The sequence below is a fragment of the Drosophila subobscura genome, chromosome U (genome assembly GCF_008121235.1).
Source record: "Drosophila subobscura isolate 14011-0131.10 chromosome U, UCBerk_Dsub_1.0, whole genome shotgun sequence".
Taxonomy (NCBI): Eukaryota; Metazoa; Arthropoda; class Insecta; order Diptera; family Drosophilidae; genus Drosophila; species Drosophila subobscura.
The window spans coordinates 20,452,710-20,473,415 of NC_048534.1; the positions used below are offsets into that span (position 1 = coordinate 20,452,710).

General features: G+C 43.5%; 3 protein-coding genes across 4 annotated transcripts in view; 1 reads left to right on the forward strand and 2 right to left on the reverse strand.

The window, feature by feature from the left end:
- The first annotated feature begins 312 nt into the window (after positions 1 to 312).
- Positions 313 to 20,706, forward strand: part of LOC117901941 (bone morphogenetic protein receptor type-1B) — a 61,208-nt gene continuing 40,814 nt past the window's right edge. The window contains exon 1 of the mRNA XM_034812911.1: positions 313 to 435. Coding sequence (XP_034668802.1) covers positions 378 to 435 — 58 coding nt within the window. The 5' untranslated portion in view covers positions 313 to 377. The remainder of the gene's footprint in view (positions 436 to 20,706) is intronic.
- Positions 1,340 to 19,206, reverse strand: LOC117901942 (probable cytochrome P450 4ac1). 2 transcript variants are annotated; one of them, XM_034812914.1, is made up of 7 exons: positions 19,202 to 19,206; positions 9,075 to 9,079; positions 3,026 to 3,238; positions 2,770 to 2,973; positions 2,629 to 2,710; positions 2,471 to 2,574; positions 1,340 to 2,295 (listed from the first exon to the last, which is right to left on the reverse strand). In XM_034812914.1, exons 3-7 carry the CDS (start codon positions 3,225 to 3,227, stop codon positions 1,355 to 1,357), a joined length of 1,533 nt encoding a protein of 510 aa, XP_034668805.1. In that variant the 5' UTR covers positions 3,228 to 3,238; positions 9,075 to 9,079; positions 19,202 to 19,206; the 3' UTR covers positions 1,340 to 1,354. The 2 variants fall into 2 exon arrangements, with proteins under 2 accessions (XP_034668805.1, XP_034668804.1); XM_034812913.1 differs by lacking the exons at positions 9,075 to 9,079; positions 19,202 to 19,206 and having other exon boundaries at positions 3,026 to 3,283.
- On the reverse strand, positions 3,746 to 5,693 carry LOC117901943 (probable cytochrome P450 4ac1). The gene is made up of 5 exons (XM_034812915.1): positions 5,413 to 5,693; positions 5,155 to 5,358; positions 5,012 to 5,093; positions 4,858 to 4,958; positions 3,746 to 4,782 (listed from the first exon to the last, which is right to left on the reverse strand). Exons 1-5 carry the CDS (start codon positions 5,612 to 5,614, stop codon positions 3,848 to 3,850), a joined length of 1,524 nt encoding a protein of 507 aa, XP_034668806.1. The 5' UTR covers positions 5,615 to 5,693; the 3' UTR covers positions 3,746 to 3,847.

The following is a 20,706-nucleotide window of genomic DNA, read 5'->3' on the forward strand; positions in this document are numbered from 1 at the left end:
ATTAATTGGGAATGCTAACTCAATCTAGTAATGTTAACGTGCTGTTAACAGCCACCATGTTAATGCCGAATTGGTTCCCCATTGCATATACCGACATTTATTGTGTTCAGCTTTTTTTTATAAAAAATCTAATAAAATCTAGTCAGTCTTGTGGAATATTGATTGATGAATCAAATAAAATTATTAGTTTAATTCTGAGAGTTCTCACTAGCTGGTATTATTAATCAGAATATCAAAATTGAGAGAAATTACTTGGGATGCATTGTATATCTGCGGTATATTTAAAATATTTCGGTTTATTTTTGAGGGTTGCGCGGTTTAGGCCATCGATAAGTCCGCGGTCACACTGAAAGCTAATTGGAATAACAATAATAATAATGTGCTGTTTTTTGTTTGTTTCTTGTGTATTTGTGGTTTTTGTGCAACTAACAAATGGTGAGTCCCAATCTAAAGACTATATAAGTGAAAGTAAAAGGATTAAACAGTCGTCGGAGGCGGGAAAACCCAGGGACGACATGTTTTTCATGGCTTGTTTGTTTGGCCATGTGTGTGTGAGTGTTGTGCTGTTGTGTGTGTGTGTGTGTGAATGCGGTTTGTTTTGTTATTCGATACGTAAAATGGCATTAAGTTAATTAAATTAATGAATTGTGAAGGCACTCTGAAACATAGACTGACAAGCCACAAATAAATTCCATGAATTTGGTGCTAGAAAAGTTCCAGCACTTGCAAGGCTGCGCCATTAATGTGGTAATGGCCAGGACATACCGAAAATCTTATTAAAATTGGCTTAAACCATATTTGTTATAAGCCTAAGTGTGTGCATAATGTTTCTAAATGCATTTATAGTCATTGCATTTGATTAATTGTTGTTGAAATCAAACTGCCTGCCATTTTGAACCGCGTTTTTCTGTCGTCCACCTGCCAGCAACAGGCAGGAATTCCTTTACATTTCTAATTGGAAAATGTTACTCCAACAAGTCTCGATACTCCAATGTAACTTTACTCTTCTTGCCCCTCATTAGAGCAACTATTGTGTCATATATTTATTGATAATTAATTTGTTTATAAAACAAGCTATTTTTTCATGAGAACTATTTACACTGCACTCATGTATCCACTTATTCAACAACTACATAACACACACAACAACTACACACACTTTACATTTTACGTACATTTTATACCATTTTCCGACTACATTTGCTGTTTCACGAATGTGCCGCCAGGTGTCGCCACAGTGAAATGTCGTGGGCACTTATACCTTTTAGGTAGATTTCCTTATACATAATTATTTTGCGTTCTTTCTTTTGCTCCAATTAAATTTATTTCAGCTTATGGTTTCATAACAACATTTTTATTCCACCCGCTTCACCAATTGAACTTTCACCTTTTGCTGTGTTCTCAACACTATGCCATTCTCAATTGTTAGATCCTCCAATCGAGTTACGGGTAGAATCTTAAAGTTCCTTAAAACTGCGACCAGCAGAACTTTCATCTCCAGGATGGCAAACTTTTGCCCAATGCAGTTCCTTTGTCCGGCACTGAAGGGCACAAAGGCGAAGGGATGTCGATCCACTGTGTTCTCGGGCAGGAATCTCTCTGGTTGATATTCATTTGGGTTGGGAAAGTGTCGTAGATCCCTCATAATGTCGTAGATGTGAATGTTGATTTGTGTATCCTTCGGCATGACCAGTCCATTCACAACACACTCCTCCATGCACTGACGGCCAATGAAGGGAACCGAGGGAAACATGCGCAGGGATTCCTTGATGGCACACTCGAGGAACACAAGTTCATTGAACTCAAACACGCTGATGGAATCCGTGTCCTCGGGGAGCCCAGACACCTCCTCCAGGCATTTCTCCTGTACATCTTCATGCAGGGCCAACATCAGCAGAGTGAAGATGAGGCACGTGGAGGTGGTGTCGTATCCCTCGAACATGAAGGTGTTCACCTCATCGCATATGCCCTGATGATCGATCTGTCCATCAGCTTCAGCCGCCAGGAGCGTGTCCAGCATGGCATACCGCTGCTTCTTGCCAAAATCATCCACAACTCCGAGTTCCTTGCGCTTGAAATCCCGCCGCCTGCGCTCGATGATGCTGCTGGAGAAGTCGTGGGCTATCTTTAGGTTGTCTACGTGCTTGCGATAGTCGCCGTAGAGATAAAAGTACAAACGATTGTACAGAAAAGGATTGCAAATGCGTTGCAGGATGACCGCTTCGATGGCATGGATCGATTCGCGATATTGGTAGCCCTCGGCCATGTCATCCAGCTTGACGCCAAGAGCGGTTTCTAGAAGGAGAAACAAGTAGTAGAAAGTTACATTATATATTCTCTGCCGCTTATCATGCTACAAATTACACTTTCAATTATTTGTTTGACTTGAACTTGCACGCTGTGGAGCAAAGTTTACGGGCAAAGTCTGTGAAAGTCTGCCAGTCATGATGAGATGTGTCTCTGCACTTACCGCAAATATTATTCAAAGTGAACTGCGGAATGACTTGATTCAGCACCAACACCTCGGCCTCCACACTCTCATGCAGCACTTTGACCAGCTTGTGGCACTCTTCCCTGTAATTTATACCCGTACAAATCGTAAACCCTCTCGTGGGATCTTTTACTCACTTGAAAATGGTCAAAAAGGATTGCAGCACATTGAAATGAAAGGCAGGAGTCAAAGCCTTGCGTCTGGCGTGCCATTTTTGATCTGAAAAAGGGTAAAATTAAAGAGAGGGTCAAGTAAAAGTGTAAAGCATCATCACACACCTGTGCTGGTCAGCAGACCTTCGCCCAGGAAGGGTCGAAGTAGATCATAAACAACGTTCTTTGTCAATAGCTTGGTGCTCTGGAATATCTCCTCGGCCTCCTCGGCTCTAATCACATTGTACATGGGCACGAGGAAGAAGTACCACAAATAGTTGCGTCCCCGGGCATTGGCACACGAATCGCGCATAAAATTGAACACAGTAGCTGGAAATATTCACATTGAGAGATGTCTGGCATCGACTGCTTCCCCACTTACACGGCGTAAAGTTGAGCAGATCAAAATTATTGCCGAACCGCGTCCGACCCGGCATTACAGCTATTTTACTCTCCAGCGCACTGCCATCCTCTGTTTGGAATCGTTTGCATAGACTCAGTACAAAGTACCTGCGATTGAGACGCCGCAGCAGGACATAGCAGAGGAGCACAATCAGCGGTATACCGAGCAGAATTTCAAGCATTTTTCTGTAGCGGAGAGAGAACTGCGGCTGCCTCACAGATTCAGCTCTAATCTGTGAATGGCTGGAGGTCGATTCATTTCTCTGTGAACTGAATGAATGTGTTTGCGAAACTGTTATAAATATATAAAACGAGTAGATAGTATAGAACATGTTTGCAAACGCATTGCTCTGAATGATTCAGAAGGGTAGATCGGTTTCGATCGTTGCTATGGCACCTCTCGGAAAATGTCTCACCAATTTCCCATCCTTAAGGTAAATCTTGGGGGAATTGCTGTAGCAATAATTGCCATGTCATACAGAATCAAACAAAGAATCTCTCTGGTAACTCGTAACATTGTTTGCTTTATGTTGGACAGCTTCAGGGCAAGAGTTATTCCCTTATTGTGCCGCAAGGTAAAAAATATTCTCGAGTTTCACAGGGAAAACAGCTTGTAGTTGAAACTTTCTATCAATTCATTGCAAGTATATTTATTGCCGTTTGAAATGATTGAAACAAATGTTTGTAACACACTTAAATATTTACAAATCAAAAGACACTTTTATTAACAGAATAAATTAAGTTTCACGTAATTTTTGGTACACCTTTGGCAATGAAGTTTTTCGTCTATAATGCCCGCCTTCTACCTTCGCACCAACTTAACCTTCACATTCTGCTGTGTTCTCATCACGATGCCGTTCTCAAATATTAGATCCTCCAATCGAGTGACTGGCAGGATCCTAAAGTTCCTTAAAACTGCGACCAGCAGTACTTTGATCTCCAGAATGGCAAACTTCTGGCCAATGCAGTTCCTTTGTCCGGCACTGAAGGGCACAAAGGCAAAGGGATGGCGGTCCACTGTGTTCTCGGGCAGGAATCTCTCTGGTTGATACTCATTTGGGTTGGGAAAGTGGCGTGGATCTCTCATAATGTCATAGATGTGAATGCTAATCTGTGTGTCCTTTGGCATGATCATCCCATTCACGACACACTCCTCCATGCACTGACGACCAATGAAGGGAACGGAGGGAAACATGCGCAGGGATTCCTTGATGACGCATTCGAGGAAGACCAGTTCATTGAACTCAAACACGCTGATGGAGTCCGTGTCTTCAGGAAGCGCTGACACCTCCTCCAGGCATTTCTCTTGAACATCTTCGTGAAGTGCCAACATCAGCAGTGTAAAAATGAGGCACGTGGAGGTGGTGTCGTATCCCTCGAACATGAAGGTGTTCACCTCATCGCATATGCCCTGATGATCGATCTGTCCATCAGCTTCAGCAGCCAGGAGCGTGTCCAGCATGGCGTAGCGCTGCTTCTTGCCAAAATCATCCACAACTCCGAGCTGTTTGCGCTTAAACTGCTGTCGCTTGCGCTCGATGATGCGACTGGAGAAGTCGTGGACTATGCGCAGATTCTGCACCTGCTTCCGATAGTCGCCGACCAAGTAGAAGTACCAATTGTAATACATGAGCGGATTGCAGACGCGTTGTATGAGGACTTCCTCGATGGCATGGATGGCCCTGCGATATTGATTGCCCTCCGACATGTCGTCCAGCTTGACGCCCAGAGCGGTCTCTAAAATGAGAGATATTTATTAATAATAATGAACTTTGCAGCATTTAATGGCACTTCAATGAGTCCATGACGCACCGCAAATATTATTCAATGTAAATTGTGGAATGACCTGGTTAAGATCCAGTTCCCCATCCAACTTTTTGTCCAGCACTTTGATCAGCTTATTGCATTCCTCTCTGCAATAAATCAGAGATTAGCTATAAGTAACTTTAACTAGTTAAACACTCACTTAAAAGTGGCCAGAAAGGACTGCAAAACATTGAAATGAAAGGCTGGAGTCAAAGCCTTGCGTCTGGCGTGCCATTTCTGATCTGTTGAAGATTTCAATGAAGGTGAAAATTGGGAATTTCCATGTGTTATGCCACCACAGACCTGTGCTAATAAGCAGACCATCTCCCAGAAAGGGTCTCACCAGTTCGTAGATCACATTCTTTGTAATCAGTTTAGTGCTCTGGAAAACCTCCTCGGCCTCCTCGGCTCTAATGACATTGTACATGGGAGCAAACAGAAAGTACCACAAAAAGTTTCTGCCCTGCGCCTTGGCAGCCGAATCGCGCACAAAATTGAACAAACTGGCTGCGGGGAAGAGGCCATTACACTTAGCACAACATAGAAACCATCTCTAATTACATGGTGTTGGGTTGAGTATGTCCAAATTGTTGCCGAAAATCGATGTGCCCGGCATGACGGCCACTTTGCTCTCCAGCGGACTGCCATCCTCGGTGCGCACTCGCCTGGTCAGCGAGAGGATAAAGTAGGTTCGATTGAGTCTTTGCAGCAGCAGCCACACCGCCAGGACCAAGAGCGGAGTGCCCAGCAGTGCGATCAACATGGTTTTATTTTGCTATAGTAAAGTATTGCCCCGACCGATGCGATTCACGGCGCTTTTCACAGCCCACTGGGTCTTAGAATTATTGTACACGGCTTTCAGATCAAGTCGCATGCTGATAGTGCCACAATCAACAATTTATTTTTTGTGCATATAGTATAACATTTATTCTCTATCAGCCTGTTGTTTGAGTAATTTAATGCTCATTTAGATTGATTTTTATAAAAGTTATGAAAGTAATCTGTAAATCCATTAGGATATTTTATTGCTTGCTTAACCGAAGTGTATTTGTTGCTATATTTAAACTTTTAACGATCATTTACGAGGTGTAGAGCAGTCGTGCATTGCCTTTATTATCTGTGGCTCACGTTTAATCTTTTTATATACTCAAATAAAATTGTACGCGATTAAAAACGCACCAAAGTTCAATAGAGTACAGTCGATGTGTATTTTAGTGTTTGCTGAAGCGCAAAAAAAGAAGGGAAACTGCATAGCAATTACTCTACACGGGGAATAATATTTGCAAGGAATATTCATGCCTTTTTGTGTGAAATTTGAGGAATGGATGAGCCTTAAGCTGTAAAAGGATTACAAATAAACTTTTTAAAGAATTTCTTCAACAAATTTTGGTGTAAAATAATTTGGAAATTGATTTAATAATTTAAATAATATGCTTCACGATACATATGTAGGTACTATGTCCGTTCGCTTATGGGTAATTTTTACAGCCAATCAATGTCACTCGACAAATGTGCCTAACAGAATGTTTTTTTTTGAGCACGGCTGTTTGTCAGGCATGGCGTGTGATCATAGGAAATAATAGGAATAAGTACAAATGTATGTGCCATACGAGTGTGTGCTACAAGTGGCACGCGAATTAAAAACCAGTCAAAGTTCAAAATTCCATGGAAAATGGCACACCACCAAAATAATATTTTAAGCTGCAACTGAGTGTTCAGGTGAATGAATCAGAGATTTAAGCGAGAATAAATATTAACAATTAACCTAAAGATTGCGGATCTGAGTGGTCGAACTTGAGTACCCAAAGAAATTCTGAACCACACTTGAAAACCGCTTCCAGTGCAAGCAACCCATAAAAACTACTGCCCATGGCCCCTGTCCAATTATCATATCAAAACCAACAATATCTAATTGATTGCAGCTTTTAGCAAATATCAAAATGGTTTTGCCAAGCATTTGAAGTATTCCCCTAAGCGGTTCGATCATATAATTTCCTTTATAGGAGTACGAGTCGAGTCTATGACCATTCCAGATTAATAACAATTTCTAGGCTCTGCCTTTGCAGAGATTTCCTCTCTCAGTCAGTCAGTGCCGCATATTTTCCCATAGTTCCAACTATGGAACTGACTACAAAGAAAAAAGGAAGCCAAAGGAAAGAGGATAAAAAGCAGCCAGCAGCAATGTCGCATCAAAATGCCGCATTGATTAAAGTTTGATTAGCTGTGGCCCCGGCCAAGAGAGCGCATTTGGGCTTGAAGAATTAATTTGAGCCAAGTTTGTAATGCGCGTACAGAAATGGCAGCAGCAGTAAGAGAAGCGGTCAGCAGTCTCAGCAGCAAGTGCAATAGAAGTAAATGTTGGAGAACAAAAAAAGTAAAACGAGTATGAAGGCTGAAGGCTGCAGGAAGGAGTCTAACGACTAAAGGATACCTGAAGCTTGCAGGGATGGAGATGATCTCGTGGAATCAAACGAGAATTAGCTCTCGAAAAATAAACATTTTTAGGGAATTTAATTGTTTAAAAGTAATGAAATTTAGAGCTGCAGCTAATGTAATTATAAATCGGAAAGCAGAAGCGTGTCCGAAGCAATCTGCCTACCACTGGCTACGTTTGCATTGCCCAATTTCCCATAACTGAAAGGTAACACATCGATCGATCCCTTTGAGTTACTGCAGCCTTTAGGATTCGTCAAATCCCATAAAACCAAAGCTGATAAACTCCGACTTCAGAGGTATCAAAATTAAATCACTGTAATTACATTTTCTGTGGAAAAGGCCTGGAGCCGGAGACGAACGCGCAAACATGTTGCCCGACGAGTGCGTGGACAACATTGGCGACGGCAATGACAAAAATAGTAGTCAATGTGCAACTGCAACAGACGCAGCAGCAGAAGCAGTAGCAGCAGCAGCAGCAGCAAACTGCATTTGGGCATGAAAAGTGCAGTGCCGGCAATTGGAAAAACTTGCCCTGAAAAGCATGGCCTGTCTCTGTCGCTGTTGCTTGTTGTTATGAACAAAAACAAACACAAAATGTGCTATGCGGCAGGAACAGCAGTAGCAGCAGTAGCAACAGGGACAGGAGCAACAGCAACAGCAAACAATACTCATTAAGATGCAAAAGACGTCGCCTTGCCGCTTTTTAGAATTACTAATTGAATCGACGCGATCAGTGGCAATTGCAGCTGAAACTGCGGTGGCGGCATTCAATGTTTGTTGTTTCAACTGTTTGCTGCACGGCTGTTGATGCTGTTGCCACTGTTGATGTTGCTGTTGCAGTTGCAGTTGCAGTTACTGCAGCTTCCGCTGCGGTGTGAATATACAAACATACTCGTGCACACTTTTTATTTATTTATGTACGTGTCCATCTGCGGTTTTCTGCCATTCTTGTAAGGGCACCCAAAGCTGTACTCCCATTGGAATCTGTAGCTGAAACGGAGGCAAACCAGAGCAAATATTGTTGTTGCTGCACATCTGGGCAATCCGCGTGGGGGAAATCGTTAAAATAACAAAGACAGCGGGCGATGCCTGAGCAGCAGGATTACTTACTTAATTCTGCGTGAACTGATAAGAAAATGTGGCCAATTATTTGCGGAATTCTTAGGGGAATGTGCAAGGAAATATTTTGTTTAAAAATGGGAATAAGATTATCAAGTTTTTTTTTGTTTTTTAATATATTTTCTTTTCGAAGTGTTGTCAGAAATCAGTTCCTCATCCACCACATCAGAATGCGATGCTAGTGAGTAACCAAAAAGTTCGTCGCTCTTTTCCGAGAAAATTCCCAGTCGATTGGCCTTTTATGATTTGCATTTGGAAGGCCATCCTCATGCACCTCTCCCACCATCCTGTCAGATTCCGTACATTTTTTGTAAAGTGCAGCCAGCCAGTGTTCTTTTTTTTTCTTTGCTTCATTTTGCATGTTGTTCAGTGTTTGACCTTCCCTGCTCCTCCTGGCTCAGTGCCGTCGGTTGGGTGTTTCGCGGGTAGGAGGCTCTCTTGTGTGTGTTGCCGCCTAAGCACATAATCGTGTAGCAACATGTTGCTTGGGCGCGCTGCAACATTTAGTTCTGTGTGTGTGGCAACATGATTTTTCAATTATTGCAGGCAGCATGTACATTTTTTTGTGTAAAGTGCTTGCATATTTGCCTTAACTTAACACCTCGTCCAGTCCATGTTGTTGTTGCTCTCTTTTTTTTCTCGAATTTTTTATTATGTTTTTTTTACAATTTTACTCCAATTCTGTTACTCGTATCGTATAATTTTTTTTTCAAAAGCAACAGCAAAACAAGTGAGAAAGTTAATGACCTGCGACTATACAACTATGTGATACCTTATAAATTTTGAAATATTTCCTTTACACCGATTTAATTTTACAATAATATCACAATTTCCCTCCCTCTTTGTAGCAAACTTCCTCTCAAATATATATTTTTTCTGTACCAAACCTAAACAGGGTACCAAAAACAGCAACAAGAACAGAAACAGCGGCGACGGTTGACGCTTGTTAGCCATGTTGCCTGCCTGACACTTGTTGCACGGCCCCGGCTTGGCATGGCATCGCACCGCACGGCACGGCACGGCACGGCATTCTACCTCAGCAACCTTTTGCGGTTGCATTGCACCCAAGAAGATCTGGTGTTGCCACTGATGTTGTTGCTGCCGGTTGCTGTGTCGTTGGCGTGTGTCTCTCGCTCCACTAAACTTTTAATTAAAATTTTGTCGTATCACAGTGGCTGGCTGGCTGGCTGGCTGGCTGGCTGCTTCCTTTTGTGGCTTGTTAATGTCACAAGGGGCAGTAGTCAGCGTTGATTTTTATGCAAATATTTGCCAGTCTTTTCGGTTTCGGTCAGCGACTTGAGAGGCTTCCTGAGAGACTGGGGTACGGGCCTGAGTATCGGGTTCCCATGAAGAGTAGGCGCGCTTCATCATTAAGTTGTCATGACCATAATCATCTTTGGGAGACGGCCATAAATGGTGGAGCCCCTGTCCATAGATCCAACTATGGTATCCTCTCTCTCTCTGTGTCTCTATATGTCGCTCCAAAGCAATCCATCAATATGGCAATTGGCATTTCCTTTAGAAAAAAGGAAAACGTTTTATTGATAAGAAAATTGGACCCAACAAGTCAGCCGGCAAAAGGAGTTTTTTCTCTTTTTTGGCCTGGCACTAGCATCCCATATATCGTTATGCTGGTGGCATGCAACGAGATCTCTTGGTTGCGCCGCAATTGGCCAAGATTTATTGACATAATGAAGACTAATTCGCGCGTCTGTGGCCGCACATTTTGACAATTATTTATGTTGTATTAAGTTGTTTGGCGGCTGCGCGTGTAACGATGTAATTAATTGCCATGGATTAGAGGCAGCAACATCGCAACGGTGGAGAGCAACCTGGTCACGCAGATAGCAGAGGCGGAGAGAGACCGAAGTCGAGGCCAAGCGGCTTAAACCCATAAACAATCGAGTTTATGCTCCGACAGCATCTATGGTGATCTGAAATGGAAGCACTTCAATTGGTTATACGATTTTTATATGCGATTTTAAAGCGATTTAAATATGAATAACAAAGGGATGCTCATACTCGTACGTACGAGGAGTGCATTTAATACTCTTTAAGCGAATGGGAACGTGAATGCTCAAGTTTTGATGTTGCTTTTGATGTCGGCTGCAGCAAAATTCCACACTTTTCATTCGACTAAAATCCGACCAAATTATATTCCGTTTTATAGGCAGCTAAAAAGCTAAAGAACTGATGGAAAAATTAAAAGTTTAATGCTAGAACCATCTTAGACATAGAAATAATTGAACAAAAATTACAAAAGTGAACAGAAAATTGATTTCTCCATTCAGTCGTCTGCCAAATCGAAGAAAGGTTTTCCCCTACGTCTGTTCTAAAATTCTCTAAATTTGCAAGAGAAAAATCTCAAATTCTTAACATATTTTTCTCTTGCCTCTCTTGTCTCTCTTTTTATTGTACATTAAAAATCTGCAGAGCCTGCACTTTATTTTCGTTTATGCTTAAAAATTGTTTCCTCTTCTAATAACAATTTCCTACCCGCATAAGGTATTAGCAGTTTAAGTGTCCTACCACTTTACGTGCGTATTATTACTCTCAATTTAAATATGATTAAAAAAAGCTGCTGCTGGAATCAATTAAAAAGCAAACTTAATTTTTACAACCGCTTCGAATGGCCGCAAAGCAACGGACAGACAGACAGCGACCCATAAAGTGTACACAGACTTCGGTCGAACAAATTTAATTTCCTTTCACGGGATTTTTTTGGTTTTAATTTGGAGCTTTAGTTTATTTGCGAAATTTGCTTATTTTTATAGAGCAGCTACCATTATACATTGTTTATGGCGGTCCAAGCTCATCAAAGTTTAAGCAGGCACTTTGTAGGCGACTTATGATTATTTGCACCTTTTGTTTGTCAGATATTTGGTGAGACAATAACGAGTGTTGACAGCCCCCACCAAAAGTCCAACCCAGTCTAGTTCATTTGCTCTAACAAGAAAATGGCAAGAGACTTGTAAAGCTTAAGAGAGAGTGCGAAAGAGAGAGAGAGAGAGAGAGCGCGCGCGTCTCTTTGGCGGATCAAACGGTTTTTGCCGCGCCAAAAACGCGCGCGACTCGCGTTCAAGTCACTAATTGAGTGCGACAAGGCGTCGGGGTGTGGGGCCTGTGGGCTGTGTCTTCCCTTTTGGAAATCCTTGTGCAAAAAAAAGAAGAAATAAAAACAATTTATTACGTAGGCTGCTGCACACACACACACACATGAAGGACAATGCCGACCTGTGCTCCCCCACCTACCGCCTTATATTTATTGCTTCCACGAAACGTTCGTTCGCGTCGGTTCCGAGAAATGTCGGTTCGGCTCGGCACGGCTCAGCTCTCTCCGCTGGCTAAGCTCAGCTCAGGCGATCCCTCCCTCTCTCTCTCTCTCTCTCTCTTTGCCCTATGTCGGCTAGCTGTCTGCCTGCGAGCCGAGCTCAACAAGTCGACACTTTTCTTCACACCTCTGCATAGTTGTTGGGGCCCAGAATTTACCTGGCCATATTAAGCTTAATGGCCGCCCCGTTGTGAGCGTCCGTCCAAGGAACGAACGTTCCCCCCAACTGATCGGCAAGCACTGACCAGTGGCAGTTTTGCGGGCAAATGCGGTTATTAAATGCAAAAATTAAGATAAGCTTTCGAAGGGGGATTACTGGATGTGGTCCCTCCCCTACGGTCTGGCTGGCCACTCACCACAGGCTAGCGTTAACGATGTCTACTCTCAAATTGGCAGTGGCCCGCAGCTAGACACTCGGTTCTCGGTGCAATGTCATGGCTAATTAGCAATAGAAAAACAGCAAAAAACACCGAAGAAACAGCGTAAAGAAGTGGGGTGCCGAGGCTTTAATTACCCTTGAAATTTAAATGATCTTTTGGCCGGATATGTGCTTGCATGAAACATGATCCGCTGCTCGTTGTTAATCTCAACTTAATGCCCAACACATGCAGCTTAAAGAAAGGTGTTCTAGAGGATGTTTAGAAAGTGTTTTAACATAAAAAGTTTGAGTAAAAATAACATAAAGGATGTTCGCCATTAGAGGAAAAGTTTCAACGTATTCAGTTGGTTCCATGGCAACCTCCTGCTGCCTGTTGCACGATGCATAAACAAAGGGTATAGGAGGGTAACCCTTCTCTAGGAAATATCAGACAGAGCCAACATTTGGTTGGTTCATATTCTTTCCAGTTCGAAATCGTGGGCATAAATCGACTCACTTTATGCCATTGAGCGGAGCACAGCGGACGGAGAGCGGGAAACCCTGTGGCAGCTGTGACCGGTGACTGTTGCCCATAGAGTGGGGCTTTTTATAAGGCCAACGATCGTAAAAATACAAAATTTATATGCACTTAATTGCGGTCTCCTTTTGGGTCGCCAGAGCCAGCGAGAATGGTCTCTCGTCGCTGCCTTCTCAATAAAAGGCAACAACATTGTCCCCCTGCTTATGATGCACTGAATCAGCTTTTGAATTGTCAAAGACGGTGAGGATTAGTGGGAGCAAGGGGGAAAAATAAACAAGAGTCGCTCCCTTTTCCCTTTTCTATGGGTAGATAAAGTCTTCTGCTGCTGTCATTTGACAAGAATTTAAACTGAGGCTTGTCATTGTAATCTATACAAAACAAAATCGACTACTCTTAGGGAGATAAAAGATTAAAATTAATGAAAACATCTTGGGTTTTGAGCTACGATTTCATTGATACAACAAATACAGCGATGGGTGGCATCGGAGGTACTTTGGAACTGCAACAAGTCCATTAAAATGAGTGAAGAATGTTGCCCAGATGGGCATAGCCAAACTTTCAGTTAAAATAAAGAAAAGAGTCAAAAATTGTTCTTAATTCACAATCGTTACGGAATTGCTGCAGCTCCATTCCTTTTTTAGTTGCTTATCAAAATGCCACCAATAATATTGCATCTTGATTTCATTAGCCTATCGAGGTCAGGCTTCACTGGATATATGTTTGCAGCATCCACGAGCTGCCCCCAACTTTAGTTTTGTATTTCCCATCGCAAGTGCTGTGGCGATTGCGAATGTTGGAAGCCTGCCAGTCCGCGTGTTGGCCGTGCAGCAATTTAATTAAAAAGTTCCAACCACAATTTAATTAGAAGAGTCTGCGCACTTGGTGTTTGGAGGGTGGGGGCATGTGGCATGGGAATTTGCTGCAGCCAAAGGGGTTAATGACGCGTCCGTACCAGTGGCGACACCTCATCAGGCGGTGGCTGAGGCAGAGATCGCGGGAGGCTGCGGACTGGTCGGACGCCTGGCAATTGCCAGATATGACTTTAATTTCATTTAATTGGCAAATGGGCTGCAGAAATGCTGCAGCTGGCGGAATGCTCATTACGAAATGGACTTTAATAAGCGGGCGAAGGCGGAGCCAAGTGGAATGTGGTTGATCCGCAGCAGACGGCATTCGTTGAGCTTATTTCCTGTTGCACCGAATTGGGCATACCCATCTTTCAGCTCCTCAGCCGCTCAGCTTCACATCCTGCCGCTGTGGAAAGATTCAGCGCTTTTGGGTTGTTATAGGAAACTAATCAAGCGATTTGTTGCGCATGCGCGTGAAGCGCTAAAATGTGTAATTCTCCTCTCTCTCTCTACCTCAACAAAAAAATAAAACTCCAAAGCCTTTGCCATCTTAATAGCCTGCGTTGTCCGCAGGCTTTCCAGCGCTGTGTCCGGGGCTAAGTCGGGGCTGTAAGCCCACCGAGATTTATGCCACCAAAGGGCGCAATATATTCCGATATGATTAATTGTGCGTCGCATTTTCGCATTCTCCTCCTCAACCTAAGCCGCAGTCGCAGCCGCAGCCACAGCCTCAAGCTCGCAGCTCCAACTCCAGCTTCAGCGATGCAAAGACGGCGATAACAACGCCGCAAAATATTTCTCGATTCTTCACAGTCACTCCGCTCCGCTCCGCTCTTCTCCCCCATAACTTTTGTGCGGACTGCACTGGACACGTACGAGAAATTTCGCGCTTTGCTGGCAGACTCTCGGCTGCTGAGATTCCGCGGAGAGTGCTGGGCCTTCGCGCAGGCCTCAGCTTTTATGCAAAAAGCAATTTATTTCCTTCTTTTCTTTTTTTTTTGCCTGCCGCTCAATCTATGCGCAGAAATCTTACACACACAGCACCAGCACACAGAGGGAGAGGGAGAGACTTTGCTGTGTACTGAGTATTCATGCCATTCGTGCCTCACTGTACCATGTGGAAGATGACTGACAATGCTCAATATATCTGCATATGCATGGTACATACCTTCTCCAAGAGCTGTGGAAAGGAATGACCTGAACTGTAGGTGGTTATGGCATGCCAAAGGTTAGCAGTTGCTGGCAGGGAGTCCAATTGGAGGCAGCAAATTTGCTCTCTTCCTCATACATACTTAAAATTTGCAATATACCCAAAAAATCTTCTATTATAATATAAGATCACTAAACAGGAAGCAGTTCGGACTCCACAGAGAACTTAGTTCTGAGCTGTCTGCTCTGACACTCGAGTTAATGTCCCAGCCTTCAGCTTATTGTCACATAGCAGTTAGCTTTGAGTTGGATTCCATTCAGCTTCATGCAGACTCATCGCTAGCTAGTTGGAAGAAGTCTAGAAAGAGAGTCGCAAAAATGTTTGTTGCTGTTCCTGCAGGAGTTTCTTAATTAAAGCATTGAAAAATATTAAAAATTCCTAAAAATGAATCCCTAATTCATTCATTTATACATTAAAATATGTCTTCCCTACGCTCGTTCCTTTACCTGCCTTCTGTCCATTACTTGCCACACATTACACAGCCAAAGTACCTTTCCTTGTCTGGTCTTTGACTGGGTCCTACCCCAAACAGCCATTCCCATTCCCATTCCCAATTGGCAGTCTTTAAAACTCAACTCTTAGCAGACTTGAGCGCATTGGGCCACCCTGAGCCGCTCCTCTCAGTGTCTCGTGTTTCGATATTTTCGTTTTCTTTTTAGTGCAAAGTCGTGTCTGATTTTGCATAAAATGTGTTCGCCTTCGAACTGAAATTGAAATTGGAAATGGCAGCAGTGCAAATGGAAAATGGCAATGACTGGCAGTCGTTTGTCTTTGCATTTTGGCGAAGCTTCTTCCTGCCTGTGGCAATGTTTCCGTTGAACCCTAATCAGTGTGTCAATATTCTGCTGTTGGGGGGGACAGACTCTCTTTCGAGTCAAACATTTGCCAACGCTGTAAAGTGTAAACAAGTTTGAAGTTGAATTGTGTATCTGCCTCTCTGCAGCTCCAAGCAACCTGTGTGACAAGCCCACGCACAGAGCCAGCAACTCAACCGAAATTGAGTTGATTTTTATCGCTGTCACATTTATGACATTATCGGCTCGGGGAATCGGTCAATATTGAAGCCCAGAACTCAGGCAAAGGCAACGTACGTTCCGTTCATTCGCCGCATGGGTGCAACACCTAGCCACAAGGGTACGGCGGGCGATTGTGTGTTTATTATGACTATTATTATTGACAGGCTATCGTAAATAACCCGAGCATAGTCGAAGGCAGGCCAGGCCATGGGCTCTCTCTCCTCGATGGCTGTTTAAATTGAGCCTAACCACTCGAGTGCATTCATAACCCATAAAGATTAAAGTCTTAGCGATAACCAAGCCCGTGGCACCCTGCCACATTTGTTGCCAGTATTTGTGTTTGTTGCATGCAGCATAATTAAATTTAGTAAAAAGATAGAGGGAGGGAGAGCTGGGGCAAGAACTTTTGCTTATCAACATTTAATTTGTAAATGTCGATGGGCCAAAAGCGAAAAAAACCCGACAGAAAAAAACCTAAAAATAAACTGGTTCTTAATTAAAACGACATTGTCGAGTTCTGTGTAAATAATCGTAACGAATCAAACGACAACATAAAGAAAAGAAAGGGCAGAGGAGCAGACACCAGCGACCCAGAGAGACCCAGAAACGAGTATCATCAGAGCGGAGGCCCTGTACCAAAAAAAACCAAACCCTAAGCTCCAGCAACTACACCACGCAAAGGTCTACTCCACACTCCTCTCTCCACTCTTATAATTTGAAAACATTTTTCTGCCGTTCCCGACATTCAAACGAGAGAACTGGGAGACCGGGCAACACATGTGGACGGGCCTGGCCTGGCTTTGGGCCAACATTTACCAGTTTTTGGTTGTGTTTTTTTGTTTTTGTTGATCCGGTGTTTGTGTCGCCCTCCAACTGATTTATCGAGAACGCTGCCACTTGAGACGTTTTTTAATTATATTTTTGGTCGCTTCAAATGACAAGAACTATTAATTTGTTTGGTTGCTCTCTTTGGGAGTCGTAAAAAAAGGCGTTAAAAGGCCGCGCAGCCATAAAAGGAAAGGGCAGGAATGGGAGTTTAATGGGAATCAATTTTGACGCTGATCACTGGAAATGAAAGGAAACGAAACTATTTGAATGCGGCAGTTCAAATAGATATGTGAGTGGAGATTAGACAAGGAGTTTGAGGGACAAGGAGAGAAGAGAATGTAATTTTTTCGCTTGGGTTATCTTATTTACATTTTGATATCATTTCTGGCTTAAAATATTCATCCATGCAGCACGCTTTTGTGGCACAAATTACTGCAGAAATCCCTCATCTCTCACTTCCCAAACATCCCTAAATATTGTTCTCATTTTTCACATATTTAGTCACACTTGCAATCATTTGACACATCTTTTAGCTTCAATCTTCAATCATGAATCTGATTATGGATTGTTAGAGGGTTGACTGCGAAGAAAATCGAAGCATAAAGGGTTGTAATTATGCGTTAGATATAAAGCATAGAAAAGGGAAAGCAAAGGGTTGCAAATGTGATAAAAGAACATGCTGAAAATGTAACAAACAAGTCTAGAAGCCTGTCCTTGATGTAACACACAAAACTTCAATTATAAACCATTCAATAGAACCATCAATGATTCCCTTGCCCTCTACAATGTTTTCCCTGCCATTGATGTAATGCCCTTTTATGTAATTTGGTATAATTGTGGCAGTCTAATTGATTCGGCAGCAGCAGCTGCCACTACCAGAATTCCCAGCCTGATTCGCGGATCCATTAAGAGTCGTTTCAGTGCCCAGTGCCCAGTGCCCAGTCTCAGTCTCAGTTCCTGTGCGTGCCATGGACCAGGCCCAAACAGTAGCCAACTGGCATGGAGTCAAGCCGCCACATAATCTGTCAAAAGAAAAAGTTCATAATAAATCAAATGTCACGTAAACAATATTATTAAAATGATGCAGTCAGCGACACGGCAATGAAGGAGACCCCAGAACGATCCTCAGCACCAGAGCCCGACCCAGACAACACTCATTAAATGAGAGAGAGCCTGCGGCGGGTAGGAAGGGATCTTGGGTCTTGCATGCAAAGTGAAGCATTGGGGCAGCAGCTTCTTTTCCTCCAACCTGCAACCTCAACCTCCTGCTCCTGCTCCTGCTGCTGCTCCTCCACGTTGTCGTTGTTGCTTATCTGCGGCTGCTGCTGCTGCGGTAAGCATAACGAGTTCGGGCATTTAAGCCCCAAGCCACACACAAAAGCTACAAACTGCCATTCAGGTAGAAGAGCCACAAACGGCCAGAAACTGCACTGAAAGAAAAGCTTTCGAAATGTAGAATATATTTTTGGTGTGCAACATAAACTATTTCCAAAGTGAGCGAGGGATAAGAAGATCCTAGAGAGAATTTTACATGTATTGAAATAGTTCAAACTTGGGACTTAAATTACGATTTTAGAATATTTTAAGCTGTGATATTACAGAAAAAAATGGTCTGAAATTATGGGAAACCATAATAATAGTGATATTAATAGTTATAGGTAATCATGCACATGCATGTATGTTGTTTTTGTATTCTCAGGCTTTCCCTTTTGCAAGCTGCACGAAGAGTCTTTCTGGTTTATAGTTCTAGAAGCATAGAAATCCACACTTCTCAGTATTATCTTTCCCTCAGTGTAAGATTTTCGGTTAAAAAACTAAAGCGGCAAGGGATGGGCTGGGTTCGGGGACACTGAAGACGTGAAGATTGGCGAGTTTTTGTGCAGCTTCTGCGCGCATTTAGGACGATCGGTCCCGCGGGTTTTTCGTTTTTTCGTTTTTTTTTTTGTTTTGTCAACGTTGCGTCGCGTCGTTCACGTTCACGTCCAGGGCCAGACTGGGATCCCGAAAGCAGCTTTGTGTCAAAAAGGCCGGTCCCAGTGCGCCGCCCGTCCTCGATTCCCGTCTGAGTTGCAGGTACGCGTTAATCACACTTTACGTTTGCCGTTTTCAGATTTTGTCCGCTGTTTGTGGCGGCTGTGGCGGCTCTGGCTCTGACTCTGGCTGTTGAAAGACATTTAAAATTCCAGCCACGTTTGGCGGCCAAGCGAATTGCCTTGGCATTAAATTAAAGGCTTTAGGGGCTCCAAGCAGCAGCCTCAAACGAAGGTTCACCAAGGAGTAGCAGCAGGAGGCTGCCTCCTTTGTGGGCCTTTGGGGAATATGCTCAGGCTGCAAATTTCACACCTTTTGGAGCACAGTTGCAGGACACAGCCAGAGAGACAGAGAAGAGAATTGAGAGCGGAGAGCAAGAGAGAATGTATCAAGTGTAGGCGTGAACCTTTTAGGAACCCCCTCGAAATGGGGGCCATTAAAGCGTAACGAATACCTTTTCGTTTTATGTAATTTGGTTTGTAATAAGTTTGTGGCTGGTCGTTGAACCATCAGTGACCATATCGGGCCAGCCGCAACCCACTCTAATCGATAATTTATTGCAAGCCAAAGGGAACAATGCGCTCCACTCGAGGCATCGGGGCATCGTCTGTCCTGAGTCTCCATCGCTTGACCAGCCGAGAAATGCAGCCTAAGCCTAAGCCTATGGGGACTATGGGGGCCTATGGAAAATGCAAGTTTTGCGTTCTGTTGCTTTTCTTTTTTTGCCTGCTTTTGCTGCTTGCATTTTTCTTGTTGTTCCTGTTGTGGCAGATGTGGATCTGGATCCACAGAAAGAGAAACACGAAGCTGCAGCGGCTCTCTGGCTCAGAGACTAATCTGCCAGAACATATCGCCAGGACCGCAGTCCGGCTTAGGCACGTCTTTGCTCCGCCATTGGGGGGTTTCTCGTTTGGCTTTGGGTTTCCCTTTTGCACTTCCTCGTCTCGTTGAATTTATGTTTGAGCATTTCATGGCAATGCCATTGCGAAAGTCCACGTACTGTTCTCGATCTGAGATCTGCGTCGGGATGGTCGCTAGGGAAGGGTGCGTGACACGCAATGTGGCAAAAAATTAAATAAAAATGTTAAAGAAAAGGGAAGGATTTTTGGAATTTTGGAGAATTTTAAATTCGTTTTGTTGGAGGAATTTTTAAAGAATACTTGGAGAATACTTTCTTGCCTAAATCTACACAAATTGCAAGCTATTTTTACTTCAAAAATTACTGAAATATACAGGAAAAACTCTTCAAACTGTCACCTCATGAATGCTGTTTGCTTTGCCACAATCTAGACTTCCTTTCAGTCTCTAATGTGAACCACAAATCTGTTTCACTGTTTGTTATACTGCCATCTAAAAGTGTTACCAAATTGTTTTCGCAACTAGCTGAAATCTTTAACCCAAATCAGCGCTTGCCTTAATGAAGCCGCTCCTCGGAGCCAACCATAAATGCGCCAACAAATTGAATCGGTTTAAGCCTCTTTTTGGGTCTTTGCCTTATACAAATCCTGCGCGTGATTTTTACTTCGCTTTTGTTGTTGACCATCTCTATAGGTTCCTGTTTGCGTTTAGTTTTGCTTCTTCCTGCAGCTTGGCCATAATATTTATGCCGTTTGTGTGCCCTTTGCTGACTGCTGCCTGCTGCCTCCTGCCTCCTGCCACAGACGCTGTCTCCTCCTGCAGCTCCATCTGCGGGCTGTTGGCGGCTGCTGCTTAATGCTGGCATGGCTCTCGCTTTGTGCCTTCAGCAGAGTTGGTGTGAAATAATGATGCCGTTGCACAGATAAGGTGCCTTCTAAAAGTGGAGTTTCGTGCCTGCCCCATTGTGATTGGGGGATTGGGATTGTGTGCGATCGGGCCTTATAGAGTGGAAGGCAGCAGCAACAGCAAAAGAAGGAGACTAAGACCAAGACGAAGATGGAGAGCCAGGGCCAGGACCGGAGCTGGAGCCACAGAACTGCAGACAGAGTCAGCACAAAATAACATAAATGGCTCGACGTCAGACGAGAATGGTAAATCTTGAGCTGTGCATCTTGGGATGCAATTTGAAATGTGCTTCGTTTGCTTGGCGTTTTCGCTCTCCTCTCCTCTCCCATTCGTTTCGTTCTTTTCGCTCTGCAGTGTCCGTTGGCTGTCCACT